Raw genomic sequence first — 13,911 nt, 5'->3', positions numbered from 1 at the left:
TCGATCAAAACAACAACAACTAGTTTATGATTTGAGCATTGTTTTGAGCTGTCCATTGCAATAAACCCGAGTTTCGATTTCAATATATGAAAATGGATGAAACATGCCTTTATCAATTGACTTCGGAGACTAATCCGAACGGACCGCACCCAAACAACAGAATACAACGTGGAAAGTCGCAAAATTAAGCTGCCGATTATGGTGTCTATAAGTTGGATTGCTCATGGAATGACTCTCATCAGCTATCATTGAAAGAAAACCGTCAAGGGCGCTATTGGATTGCTTGGAAGATGAAATCGAAGAAAACGGCAACCTTTGAAGAAGAAGATAGTGTCAGAAATCAATGGAAACGATGACAAAATTGTAACGGATTGCTTCCACATTTACCGTCAGCCACCGTATTCTCCAGATTTAGTTCTCAGTATCTTTATACAGCTCTCAGACCTCAGCCGAATGAGGTCTTGAAAAACAATAAATAATAATAAAATAATAATCGCCGAGATGTAGACCTCAATTCGAATTCGAAACAAATATGTCTTTTAATACATAACGGTATCAAATGTTTGAAAATCGCTATAGTGAAAGTTATATATTTATCGACAAATGGATTAAATTATTCTTCTTTAGTATAATTTATATATAATAGTTTTTGTCCTTTTCAGGAACTTTTTAAATTTACTATTATATTTAACAAATGTTATATCAACCTTTACCACTGTCCAACAAACTGAGCGTGGTCAATCAAGAACGAAGAGAATTTTGCAGTAGAATGAAGAAATGATTCGCTTCGATACTCTTTTCAACTCACATTGTGTGAATCATTCGCCTCAGCCACAATAAAAAGGAAACATCGAAAAAATAAATAACTCGCACGAACAATAAAAATACGAAAAAATCAAATATGAAAAAAAGAAAAAGTGCACATAGCAGAGATGAACGCTAAATAAAATAGCAGCTATGCGCCGCACTTGCGCGCAACCACAACCATCTACGAGTAGTACGAATGCGGTTTTCACTAAGCGATGGAGGCCTCATCCTCTGCTCCGCTGCTGGACAGGACAGGAGGAAGAAGTGGAACAAATGCGCGATCGACGGCAGAAGTGATTGCCTGGCCGTTTGCATGGCTGGTTTATATGGTCTATATGGTTAAGGTTGGCGCACGGCCACCGATCATGTCGATGAGGATAGCGCGCCAAGTTGCGAAAGACAGCAAATACAAATGAACAAAATCAACAACAAAGAACGTATATCAGCTACAATGAATAAATAGTCGCTTCAATAAAGGCCAACAACACAACCGGAGGTGCACCACAGTGGCAATTTCGATCGAAAATCGAACACAACATATGAATGTATGTATATGTGTTTGGCGCGGCGCTCCACTGCAGCCACTTTTGTGGAGTTGCTGTTCTTGTTGCGTGCCTGTCCGTAGGCAGGTAGATGGTGCATGAAATCAATAGTGCGCTACAAACGGTTTGTAAAAATCGGTTTGTTTAATTAAAAAATATTACAAAATAATAAAGCTTTGTAGATTTGTATAGTTTGGATGGAAATGGAAATTTATATATATTTATACATGTCTTGGACTGATACCCAAGCAGTTATGTACTTCATTCAAGATCTATAGATCCAGACCTGTAACTACATATAGATATGGTGGCGATTTTTTTCTCTTTCTCTCTGCAGGCACTTCTTACTTCTGATTAGAAAAATATACAGTCCAACTATCATAACTCGAAGTTCTCCATACCTCGAACTCTTGAACTGGCAATAGAAATGAAATTGCATACAAATTACCTTCCGTAACTCAGAAGTCTCTCAAACTCGAAGTTTTTTTTAGGACTATAGTGATTCGAGTTAGGAAAGTTCAACTGTATTCTTAAAATCCCAAATAATTTTGATGAATGCTGCCGATTTGACAGTCCTCTTGGGCAGATGAAAATCCGGGTCCGTTTCGATTATGTAGAACCCACTCTTAAGTCGTGAGCTTTCGTAGGTATTTTCATATCTGGTAAAAATCGGATGAAATTTTATCGTAATTTGGACTTTATAATTCTAGAATAGTCTCTAAGGCAGTATTAAACGTGGAGTCTCGAAAAAGTTGGTTAGAAAAGTTTTAATTAGATAAAGTCCGCTGCTGCTTATAGGGTGAGCCAACTTGTTTCATATTTAGGCTACAGACAGTTGGAAGTATTGCGAATTTACGTAGGCCAGTTTTTTGCGTTCAAAGAAAAGCATTTATAACTCATTTAGCACTTTATGAAGAGACCTATTTGATTAAGCGGATTTACGATAAAATTTAGACATGCTATCCAGTATGTTTCCACAATCGTCAAGACTTCTGAATTTCCCAACGCGTCCAAGCAGATGGATAACCCAAGTACGAGTTTGAGGACAGTCCTTGAATGGAGATAAATCGAAGTCCGTTTCGATTCTGATTGCACTACGCGGTGAAAATGGTCGGAGGAATAGGTAGTATTTAATAGTATTATACTGAATAACTAAATGTTGTTGTTGTTGTTGGGTTAAAAAAATTTCCCCAAATATTTCTGAGTAATACCGCCGAGATAACAGTTCTTGGCCGGATGAAAATCGGGGTGACGTAGAACAAACTGTAGTGGGAACGGCTTAGTTCTCAGATTTGTATGGTTCAAAATTTAAAAATAATTTCGAATTTTGAATCACAGAAGCACCACTTATAGCTTTATAAATTTTATATATAATCACTTTTTAATAGCAGACCATGTAATTTGAAAAAGTTCTTTATTTGTCATGATCACTATTGAAGGTCTCACCATGTCCTTTTACATATTGCGCACCATAATTCTTTAATTACAAGTTAATAATAAAATTAATGAAAGTGATGGGTGTGCGTGTGTTTAAATATATATAATTCAAGAACTATGCATATATACATACATACATACACACATATAAACTAAACAACAACAAATAGAAATATCCAACCAACTCGTCTTAATTATTAATGCACAACGAATTGTACGCAGACCTTATAAAATGCTTGTAATATCTTGTTATAAAATTCCTGATATAGAACATTACTTCGCTTCCTTTTATTGCAGCGAATGAAGTACATTCTTTTCTACTTTTTAATATGCAGACAACAATAAATAAATAAATGCATACATATGCATACAAACCGATTTGATGTGCACCGTTTGCAGATTTCGAACGCTTTGAAGGCGGGAAAGAGGTGGTTATCGGCAAATCGAATGACGGCTCTAGAACAGAGAGAAACGCAAATGCAGAAGGTCGTCGCTAAGCGCAGGCCAAGGATATTGGTATGAATATATGAAGATACATATATTATACATAGATATATACTTATTTACACATGCAAAGGCAAATACACATATTTATGTACACAAATAACTGATATGAAGATACCTTGATGGCTTTCAGGTGTATCGAAATGAATGTTAATCTTTTAAAAGCCTGTGGATGTTAAGTAACTGCGAGACGGTTGCGTGTTGCTGAGATGTTCGAGTGGAAGTATGTACAAATGTATGTATGTATGCGCATTACTTTTTGTAGGCTTATAAATCAGCAATAAATTTACTCACTGAGGGAAGTGAGGAACAAATTTAATACATATACATACACACATTTGTACACATATGTATATCGATGTCTGCAAATTTTAAGCAAGTAGTGGTTTGTACAGTTATTTAAAATCCACCAATTTAGCTAATCAAAATCATGTATTTAATAATAAGATGAGTCTAAACTCAACGCATATCTAGAATAATTTCTATAAATGAAAACGTCTTCAAAAGTTTATATTTCCAAAAGCTTTGCTAACTTGCATACTCATACTAATATAAGAAGTGTTGAAAGCTACATAAATAAGTTGGAGGTCACTAAGAAAGAAGAGGTATGAATACAGAAAAGAAAGCAGTAACAAATTAAGTATGTAAAAAATCTTAAGAAGCTGTCTGTAAACCACGAAACACGAAGCCAACAAGCATTGCGTTAATAACTGTCAAAAGTCCCGCTTTAATGTGCGGTGATTTTTTTTTTACTTTTTGAGGCACTGAAGCGAAAAAATTATGAAATTGACTGTTGGCACAGTGGAGTTACACAGACACAAATATTTATTTTTTTTTTCAGTATATACATATTAACCAGAAGCTGTTATTTTAAATAAACAGATCTTCAATACTTTGAAGACGGTTGTTAAATAAATTAAAATATAATAAAATAAAATTGCATTTAATCTACAGCTGGCTAAAAGTTGAAAAAACAAAATTGTGTACATTTGGTCTCAAATTAACTATAGACTGTCTATCCCCAAGTCTAAACAGCTATAAAATTTTTCATAAAACCTTAAATATTTACCTTCATATCAACCATATAGCAAACATTTCTATATAAACACTCAACATAAACGCAGTTAAATAAATAAAGTCAAACCCGACTAGCAATCATAGACATAAATCTACGCATGTAGACTAGTTATCAACTTTCACACAGTAGCTACATTGGCCTAATACATACATACACACAACACATAAGCGTTTAGCAGCATGGTTAATGGGCAAATTTTCTTTGGAAAATTCTTATAGACGCGTTTGATGTCTTCTGATTGCAATATGTGGTCAACAGTCGATTTCTCATAGAACAACAATAACAACAACATTAAACGTTTATTAACATTGTAAGAACAGGTACAAAGTAAAGCTCCAAAGAGCGGAGTCATGGATATTTGCAGATAGTAAATATAAACATTCACATATGTGCATGTCCGCACTTTCTACTAAAGCTTTGTTGTTGTTAGTGCTTAACTACAAAGTTCTCGTTCTGCAGCCTTGACTTTGGCTCATTGATTGCTTTGACCAGCGAATGTCTGCAATATGTTTCGATGTATGTATGTATGTATTGCTTGTTTGGTTTTATGTGTGTATGCTACATGCAGCTGCTGTTTGGTTTAGTGCCCAAAGACCAAGTGGTTTATTGTATCCCCCCGACTCCGTCATACTTTACCTATTAAGTACATGTCTATGTCTGCTGTCAATAGTGTGGTTGCTTAACAACAACAGGTTTTTTGCGTGTTCACATTAGTTTTTTTTTCTAATACACACATAGCGCGGCGCGAACTCAAGATTGTTTATATGAAAAATTCGTTGTTTTCTTTGTCGAATAAACCGCAAATCACATTGAAGTTTAGTTTTCCTCCTTTGTATAGTTGCTTCTTTAACACTTTTTAGTAATCGTCGTTGTTTACAGTTTTGAAGAAGCGTGCTTTGCAACATTTTTTTATACATGTTTGCAGGTAAATCTATAAAACATTATAGCACTATACAATACCATTCAATAAGCTCAAACTAAAGCGAATATTCGATATAAATCATGCCCAAAGTGATTATTACAAGTGACGTATTGATGCAACAAAGACAGTTGCATTCAGCTTTGTTTTACTCAAATATACAAAGAAATAATATGTAAATAAGGAATGCAAACTACTTTTGTATTGACTATATTTAATTGTTTCTTAAATTGTAATTTTGTATTGCATTTAACTACATTTACTAATGTACTATACTAAAATTATACTACTAACTACTCAAGGTACCTATTTAAGTAACGATTCCAATCTCTTCTGTGTCGCATTCGCGCCTGTCTTAGCCGCAGTTTGCGATTTTAGTAAAGCTGCTAGTTGTAGTAGTGAATTTTGTTGTTGTGTTTTGGATTGTACTTTCGGTGTTGTATTATTCGCAGGCTTAGCTTTCTGTTGCTTTTGTTTTTTAGCTTTGAGTGGCTGACTAAGAATCGCGGTTGGTTTAGTTGGTTTAGCGGCAACTTTGTTTGTGGGATTCACTTTAGCGACAACTTTATTACTTGGCTGCAGCTTTATTGTAGCTGCGGGAACTACTTGCTTATTAACACTAGTTTTATTTTGAACTTCATTATTTTTCGTGGCTAAGTTTTTGCTTTTGTCAAGTTTGAGTCCTGCTGTTTTATCCTTGTTCTTCTTCTTTTTCTTTTTCAGGTTAACTGGTGTGGGTGCTACTGTTTCTGTAGGAACGATATCTTCCAACTCTGTAGTGTCTGTAGTTTCATTGTTACTCTCTGTTTTATTTGGTTTCTGCATTTCTATTTTCGTTTTGTGTGCACACAGTTCGCACTGGATTACCTGCAATGTATAAAAAATAAAATTAAATATTCTGTGTACAATTCCATTTCCATCAATTACTCACCACACTATTTAAAACGCGCTTCTGCAACCATTTGGCCCTCTTGCGTTGCTTTCTTGTTAGTGCTCTTCTATTTTCAATGCTGGTTTTCGCCTCTTGTAATTTCTCGATTTGTTTCCTGGCTTTAGTGGAATAGGCAATTTGTTGTGGTTTTAAAAACATCTTGTAATTTGTTTCATTCCATTTGCTGGAGCAACGCGGACACATCGTGTGCGTTGAGAACTTCTCTTTTGGCATCCAAATGGTAGATTTCGCCAATTTACGACATTTTGTCATAAAATAAGATTTGAGTAACTTCCTCGTATGTCCCTCGGGCTCCAATACTCTCGCACAATCCCAATAATGTTTCACTAGACTTTCAGCACTCATATTTAACAATATTTAGTAATAACTAATTCTAAGTTGTATAATGCGTCCAGTTCTTTAATATTGTGTTTGGTAGATCAGCTGTTTGGCGCGCTAGCATGTCAAAGCGCTCACTGAATGCGCCCTATTATGTTTCTAATAAATCGCTGAAGATGTCGCCACAATATATGGAACCGGTACCATGTGCAAAATATTTTGACTAGTTTTGAACTTTATAATGAGAAAACATCAACAATTTACTATGCAAATACTCGCAGAAGTAAACAGTAACAGTTGCCTATTGAAATTATCCATTTTCTGTTGATATAAATTCTGTATTTCCGGTGAAAACCCGGTTTTTTGGTTACTCATATCCGCTTAACTTCATCCAAATGACATATCCGGTTGAAAAAAGCGATCTGTTGTTATTACAACACTAGCGCATTTCCTACATCACTAGTTTCAAACGGTACTTTCGCGCGTCAGTGCAAAATTTTCCGTCGCGATTTTTCATTTGTCAAATTTGTTCATTTAATGTGTAAATTGCAAAAATTCGGTTGAAAACAATTGTTTAACCAATCAATTGTTAAATAAAGTTCATTAGAGCATATCAAGTGTGAATAAGTGAAAATAAGTGTAAATAAGCCTTTGAAGCATGTCAAAGTGCAAATGCCTGAGCAGTGGCCAAGCGTTTGTGTGTGAGATTTTAAGCTCACGAGCTGCAGTTAAAGGCAGATGTGAAGTGTTTGCGTTCATATGATAATGATATGTGAATTAGTTAATGAAAATGTAAATAAAGTAAGAAATAAATCAAATTATGTGCTACCATTAATTTGCTGCACACAGCGGGCCGGCCGTTGCTGATATTCACGCTGCACCAAGCAAACAATCATACTTAAATAGATGTGTAGGTGTTTCAATTGTGCAAGTAAGTGCTAGTAGCTAGTAGATTATTAAATTTAAAATGTTTACTGCATTTTTCCAATTTATATTTACTTTTAAAAATTTAACTATATGATTTGGTAAGCTGAATTAATATTCCCTTTAACATTTTGAAGCTTATAAAATACTATGAAATTTACAATTAAGAATTCATCCAAGATATGGTGCTAATATTAATTGATTCTAGGCTAAGTAACAATAAGCATTGATCCTGTAACATATTCATTTGCATTTCATATTGCACAGCAAATTAGGTTAGGATCTCCATAATGATTCCTTCTACAATTATGTTACAGCAGCTGCTCCACCTTTTCAAACACAAATAAAATAAAATTGATAGAAATTCAGAAGTAGTAGTTACAACCCATTATATTTAACTATATCTATCACTAAATTTGCAGGAAAGTGTCTTCGGGTATCATTAAATTGCTTGCTTCCATTGGACCAAGGAAAGGCATGAATATGCAAGTAGGAGATAGCTTGTCCTTACTTACAATTTAAGCATATACTTTAGTGTGTGGCGTACTTGTAAAGTCTAAATAAAGCTTTCTTAATTATTTTAAATATTTTTTGACAGCAATTTAATAATTTCCTTTTTTGTAACTTTTCAAAATCAGCTGTTGAGCTATTTGACGTGAGCGTACATTGTGGCATACACTGAACGCACGTTGCAAAAGTTGCATGTAAAATATAATAGATGTCGCTGTACACCACTATGCAGTATAAAAGTGGAACTGGAACGGATTGAAAATATAATATAAAATAGTGTAATATCCGGTTAATACCACAAGTTCCTTTTCCACGATAATATCGCCATATTCGATTAACTAAATTGAAATGGTACTTCCTTGTGTTAGATGAAAAAACTATTTTTATGACTATTTATTTAAGAAATTTATTTATTTAACATATAAAAAGCAACAATACATTTATAAGCACTTCTTTAGAATATTCTTTTTATATTAAGTAATATTTGATATCATCGTTCCGATGTTTGTACATACATATGTATGTGTGTATATATGTATTTGGAATTGATGGTTTGCTCTTCAATATTACTTTCAAGATGATTATTGCTTATGATTAGTTGCTTTGTTGGTGATTTTCGAAATTTTGTTACTTTCATCAATGATGGAATTAGTAGCTAAAAATAAAAGAAACGAAAAGGTATTGTAAACATTAAATTTTGCTTGAAATAGATTACAATTTTCTAAATAATTATAATTTAAATGCGAACTGTTGCTTCTACTAAAGTATTAAGGCACGCAAAGTCACATATTCAATACATTACGACTTGTTCAAGAATATATTGACCTCAATTCGAAGGAAGTTAATTTTATATACATATATACAAGTTGCAGCTTAACCACTTCTAAACGACTAACCTCGTTTTCCTCATATTTATTTCATGCGTTCGTGACGTATTGTGGAAGCCAGGTAGCATGCCAGTATGATGCCCAATATTTGTATGAAGGCAATACCGATACCCACACCAATTAAAATGACGGCATTCTTATCGATTCGTTCCCTAAGTTTGCCCACGCAGCCCTCCTGTTAGATGCAAAGAAAAACAATTTTAAAGTTTTATGTTTTTCCACGCTTACTCTGTGTACACACCTGAAAGTACTTATCCACACCCAACGCCAACGATTCAGTGCAATGTCCAACGGCCTCATCAATGTATTTCTCGCGACAGCAGCTGGCCGGCAAAGTTTTATTGGCGCTAAGTGTACGCCAATCGGCTGGATTGTCGACACCACAACACATCAACTTGCGCTGCACATTGTCCCAAGCCATCATATCCTCGTGATTTGAACGTTTTATAGTTTCCTGTAGTGAGTTCTTCAGCATCATTTCCAGATCCGATTTGAAGACCGCCGCGGCAATGCCTACGGCCAATTCGACAATGAAGATGACGGCAAGCAGTACGGCGTACTAAAATGAGAGGAAAGTAATGAAACTTTACATCCGTGTGATAAATCCCAATCACCAATCACTTACGGTCAGCAGTAGTGTTGGTGACTCCTTGATGGCACCAAAACAACCCAACGATGCAATGAGAAATATGATTAATCCCGTTACAATTAGTACAATGGGTGGCGCCGTCACTCGCCCCTCAACAAAGTGACTAAATTGGTTGACATCGGCAAGGACAACAGCGCCGGCTATTAGTATACCAAGCCCCGATATCTGCGAATGAATATCAAATAATTCGATAAAAATGATTGAAACAAATGCATTGTTATGCAAATGGTTTTGTTATTGTTCAATTGCTTTTTGGCTTATGAAATACATATTTACTCGGCTTACAAGGCAAAGTGCGCACTAACTAACTGCGGTGGAAAGGTTAGTTCAATGTCAGATTAGAATTTGCGATAAGTTCTCGTGTTTGGTGCCACATGAAAGGTCCAACTAAATTTGCGTTGCCTCTGCGCCAATGCCTAATGGCTAGTGACCATTATGGTGTATGCTTTATTATTCGTGTTTATCTTAAATCCAAACTCTCATTACAACAAATTTCCTGAATATAGGGCGCAGTTAGTTTTGACGAGGCGCCTAATGTCAAAGTTAAGGCAGGTAATAAAAAATTCATGCACTTTGCATGCGGGGAAGTATACATACATACATACTGAGGTACATATTTATATAATAGATGGAGTGGTAATTGCGTGTGGCACTAACTATGGCATGTTACGGTGTGCTTCTAGAAAATCTATGCAATCGTGTGCTTTTCTAAATGGTCTCTGTTTATTTACATACATATATTTTTATATAAATATATATATTTTTTTGTTAACATGTAATTGTCCATTTTTTAACTAGATCGTATGGATTTGTAGGTATACACTCCTCTTCTTCGTACAGCATATCTTCTACATACCTTAAAAACTCTTAAGTTTTATTAATTTGTTTTAAAAAGATTAAATGCTCATGACAATATTATGCTAAATTATATACTAAATTTCGAAAAGATAAAAAATATTGAAAATGAGTTGTACAAGTTTTGGATAACAAAATTATATTTTTTTTGCCTGAAATTATACTTTCGAATTCTAAAAACATTGTTCCATTGGTGGAATAGTGAAATAAAATTTCGCTATCTAATCTGGTATAGTGGGGAAGTGTTCGGGTTAGTCAGCTTAAGTGCGTAAAATTTAAAACACGTTTTTCTCGAAACTGCATAACTTAATTAGGGTGACTGTGATACTTGGAGATTATTGCACGTAACTAATTCAAATTGAACTATATCAATGGAATGACAGTAACTAGTAAACTACGCACGTTCTTTCGAAAAAAACTAAACATTTTTTGCAAGTTCACCATCTTGCGATCTATAGCCAACAACGTACGTGTTTCTAAAATCACTAGCACTCGTAGAGGTTTTTGAAAAAAAGGAATTTCATAGATTTGCCCCCTAACCGCTATTTTGTATACAAATATCAACATAAAAAAGTTATATACTTCAACACATGTTTAATATAGTTTAAAAAATAGAAATTCGATTCCGTTTTCTTTACTCCTAGAACAAATTATTAAAGCTAGACTTTTCTTGAGATCTCTAGACCCACTTAACCTCTTAACAAAATAGATTAGGCTAATGATTTACTATAAAAAATTTCTCATAATTTCTGTTTGAAAATACGTGAAGGTAATTAATGATGATAGTTATGCAGAAATTTTGATTGATAGAATCAAGAGAATCAAAAATATGATATTACTCTAACAAAAGCTTGGGATACTGACGTCAAGAGCCAAACAACAGCAAACTGCCACAATCAAAATTACAGAATACATGTTTTAACGTATTTAAATAAAATGTTATGCGTTAAATAAATAAAACTGTGTATAAATATATATTTTACAGCTTTTTGAAAAATTTATGTTTTATTGAAATTTTCCATAACTCGAAGTCTTTCTAACTCGAAGTTTTTTGTGGATTATGGTGATTCGAGTTAGAAAAGTTCCACTGGTATTTATAACAAACCAACAAATCAGTTTTGAGATTTTCGAAACAGACGAGTTATTTTAAAAGTGGTAGGAAAACCACGTTAACAATATTTATGATATAATTCTGCTCTGCCTTACATATGCTAATTCAATGTAATTTTAAATTTCTTTCATCTAAATATTTGATTTGTGCAATTAATTAAAAGCTTTACTTGTTTGTATAATACAAGAATAATAAAATCATACTATCCGCCCAAAAACTGTCCAGTGGGCATTAAATCAATCCATGTCCCCTGATATTTAGTTTTTTGGTGTAAAAAATAGCCCATCATTTTGCATCGATATCAATTCTATCGATCGATTCTATTGCAAGCAGAAAAGATAAAAGAAAAATACTTCTCCCAAATTTGGCTTATGGGGAAAAGGAGGCTTTTCTGTTCACTGTCCCTTTATTTATTTTTTTTTTTATTCTTTATGAGTTATATTATGTATTATAATTCTTTATAATGAAACAGTTTTCGTAAGAGTTCTATAAGCCTTTAGAACAATTAGCTTTTTGAATTGAACTATGATATTTAATTGTTTTCTATTTTATTCTTATCTTCTTTATTTTTATGAAGTTATATCTCAGCTAAATTGAATGAATCAGCTTGTTTATAATGATTACACTCGTAAATATTTCCAAAGTAATAAAAAATACTAGTTGTGGTTACTTTTCAACACGCTCTTGTGTTGAAAAGTGTCCTGTTAGTGTTAATCACGAATATGTATAGTAAATTATGGACATGCACCATTGCACATTGTCCCCAGCACAGTGCACATACACATCTACACAGGACATTCCCCTTCAGCCATAAATATTTACTTTGAATGACAATTATTAATAAAAGTGTACTTTTATTGGGTATTCGCTCGAGTACCTCGGCGATTTGCCTATTACTAGCTTACAAACTAAGCAATTAACAATGACATTTACTTACCGCAAATATGATATTGAAGGCGAACAGTATGTACTTGATCAAACTCATGCCACACGTACGCATTTTAAAATTCATTTACCAACGGAAATGCAATGACAGGGAATAAGGGTAGTAAAGTGTAATATTTCTCAACTCAACAGTAGATTTTAATCTACTCTAATGTTTTCACGGGCACACAGTATTTCTACTAATAATTATTTTTTATTTATTTATTAAATGCACTTAGTGAGTTGTTTTTGTATTTACTGCTTTATTCAAACACACATTCGCCGCAAGCAACATTTAACGGTTAAATGTTGTGGTCGAACTCAGAACTTCGTTTGTGCAATCACGTTCGTTCAATTTGGCGGTTCTAAATGAACTGACCACTGCTTCGTAGCAGACTTCACCACCAAAGCTGTAGTGCTTTTAGGCGCAAACGATGGTGGACGGTGTGTCTAAAATAGCAACAAATGAATTCAGTACATGTTCCCATTCTGGGCGCGCTCTGGTTTTGGTCGCCTACATGGGTTGCGTTCTTGAGGTGTTGGGTCGCGGTTGGGGGGTGTTCTTTGTAGCGAAGTCCGTAGTACGTTCCATTATTGTTAACTATTTGCCTTTTAATTCGTTTCATTTGGGTTGCACGAAAACTGCTGAACCCTACCATCATATGCCTTGATTATACTTCACCGAACTGTCCGCTGTGTGGGCGTTGTGAAAGTAAAAGTGAAATTTAGAGTAACTAGCTTCTCCCGCCGAACGCGCTCGCATACCGCTTAAGCGCTTTAGCCTATATTATCGACTTATGCTGTTTGTCCCCTATTTTGGACACCACTATTTCCTTTTTCTTACCCTCCTTATCCCTCATTCACCAACAGGTTCTCCGTTTTGGAAACAGCTAGTGCCAAACTACTCAACTTCGGTCATAGAGTTTATCGCCATCAACAGCATTACAAAGTTTAACGATAGAGTTCAACGGGCACCAGTTTCCGGTGGTGTAGGTCTTACACTGCTGTTCCAATTTCTATTTCGCCATATTCTACCTTCCTTTGGATTTTCCAATGTATTGTGTTAGGCAACCGCAACCCCTTGGAGTGTGTTGGTGCTCTGTAGCCCACTTTAATCGACAGTTTGACTTCATACGACCGACACTGTTGCTTGTCGATGTTGCGTGTGACGTTTGTACATTACATTGTTGACGGTATGTAGGGACTTAAGAATTTTTGTTAAACAGCCGTAAGTCTTATGGTGGCATTAATTCGTGATACATTAAAGCTGCAAAAGCTTGTTTCGTTCTTATTATAGGCCAACATGTCATTGCACTCATCGAATATGGTGCTAATAATAGTTCGATATCAATTGAGGGGGTGGTGGAAAGTGGTCATATAGTTACTAGGATCATAGCAGAATGGGAAATGAAAAGAAAATGTGCCAAAACTTTCTTTTGGAATGATTAAGCTATTTAAAAAGTTCTTCAGGATCCATAGAGTCATTATATAACT

General features: G+C 34.6%; 2 protein-coding genes and 1 long non-coding RNA gene across 3 annotated transcripts; all 3 read right to left on the bottom strand.

The window, feature by feature from the left end:
* Positions 1 to 5,398: 5,398 nt before the first annotated feature.
* LOC105218685 (uncharacterized) lies at positions 5,399 to 6,675 on the bottom strand. Its single transcript, XM_011194419.3, has 2 exons — positions 6,219 to 6,675; positions 5,399 to 6,154 (listed from the first exon to the last, which is right to left on the bottom strand). The coding sequence occupies exons 1-2, from the start codon at positions 6,582 to 6,584 to the stop codon at positions 5,594 to 5,596; spliced, it is 927 nt and encodes a 308-aa protein (XP_011192721.2). The 5' UTR covers positions 6,585 to 6,675; the 3' UTR covers positions 5,399 to 5,593.
* An 852-nt stretch (positions 6,676 to 7,527) lies between these two features.
* Positions 7,528 to 8,127, bottom strand: LOC128922523 (uncharacterized). Its single transcript, XR_008471741.1, has 2 exons — positions 7,881 to 8,127; positions 7,528 to 7,810 (listed from the first exon to the last, which is right to left on the bottom strand). It is a non-coding gene; the product is annotated as an uncharacterized LOC128922523 (long non-coding RNA).
* Positions 8,128 to 8,387: 260 nt separating this feature from the next.
* On the bottom strand, positions 8,388 to 12,805 carry LOC105218686 (CD151 antigen). Its single transcript, XM_011194420.3, has 5 exons — positions 12,431 to 12,805; positions 9,504 to 9,692; positions 9,120 to 9,437; positions 8,888 to 9,053; positions 8,388 to 8,646 (listed from the first exon to the last, which is right to left on the bottom strand). Exons 1-4 carry the CDS (start codon positions 12,503 to 12,505, stop codon positions 8,904 to 8,906), a joined length of 732 nt encoding a protein of 243 aa, XP_011192722.1. The 5' UTR covers positions 12,506 to 12,805; the 3' UTR covers positions 8,388 to 8,646; positions 8,888 to 8,903.
* Positions 12,806 to 13,911: the final 1,106 nt, after the last annotated feature.

This window comes from Zeugodacus cucurbitae, chromosome 6 (assembly GCF_028554725.1).
Source record: "Zeugodacus cucurbitae isolate PBARC_wt_2022May chromosome 6, idZeuCucr1.2, whole genome shotgun sequence".
Classification (NCBI taxonomy): Eukaryota; Metazoa; Arthropoda; class Insecta; order Diptera; family Tephritidae; genus Zeugodacus; species Zeugodacus cucurbitae.
Note: the sequence above shows the minus strand (reverse complement) of the source record. Positions and strands in the feature narration are given on the sequence as shown.

Bases quoted from the DNA above. Each gene is read 5' to 3' on its own strand.
- LOC105218686 (XM_011194420.3), bottom strand. From the start codon at position 12,505: ATGAATTTTAAAATGCGTACGTGTGGCATGAGTTTGATCAAGTACATA. The intron at 9,693-12,430 runs GTAAGTAAATGT...ATTCATTCGCAG, and splicing joins CCTTCAATATCATATTTGCG to ATATCGGGGCTTGGTATACT. The intron at 9,438-9,503 runs GTAAGTGATTGG...CTCTCATTTTAG, and splicing joins CACCAACACTACTGCTGACC to TACGCCGTACTGCTTGCCGT.
- LOC105218685 (XM_011194419.3), bottom strand. From the start codon at position 6,584: ATGAGTGCTGAAAGTCTAGTGAAACATTATTGGGATTGTGCGAGAGTA. The intron at 6,155-6,218 runs GTGAGTAATTGA...TATACATTGCAG, and splicing joins AGCGCGTTTTAAATAGTGTG to GTAATCCAGTGCGAACTGTG.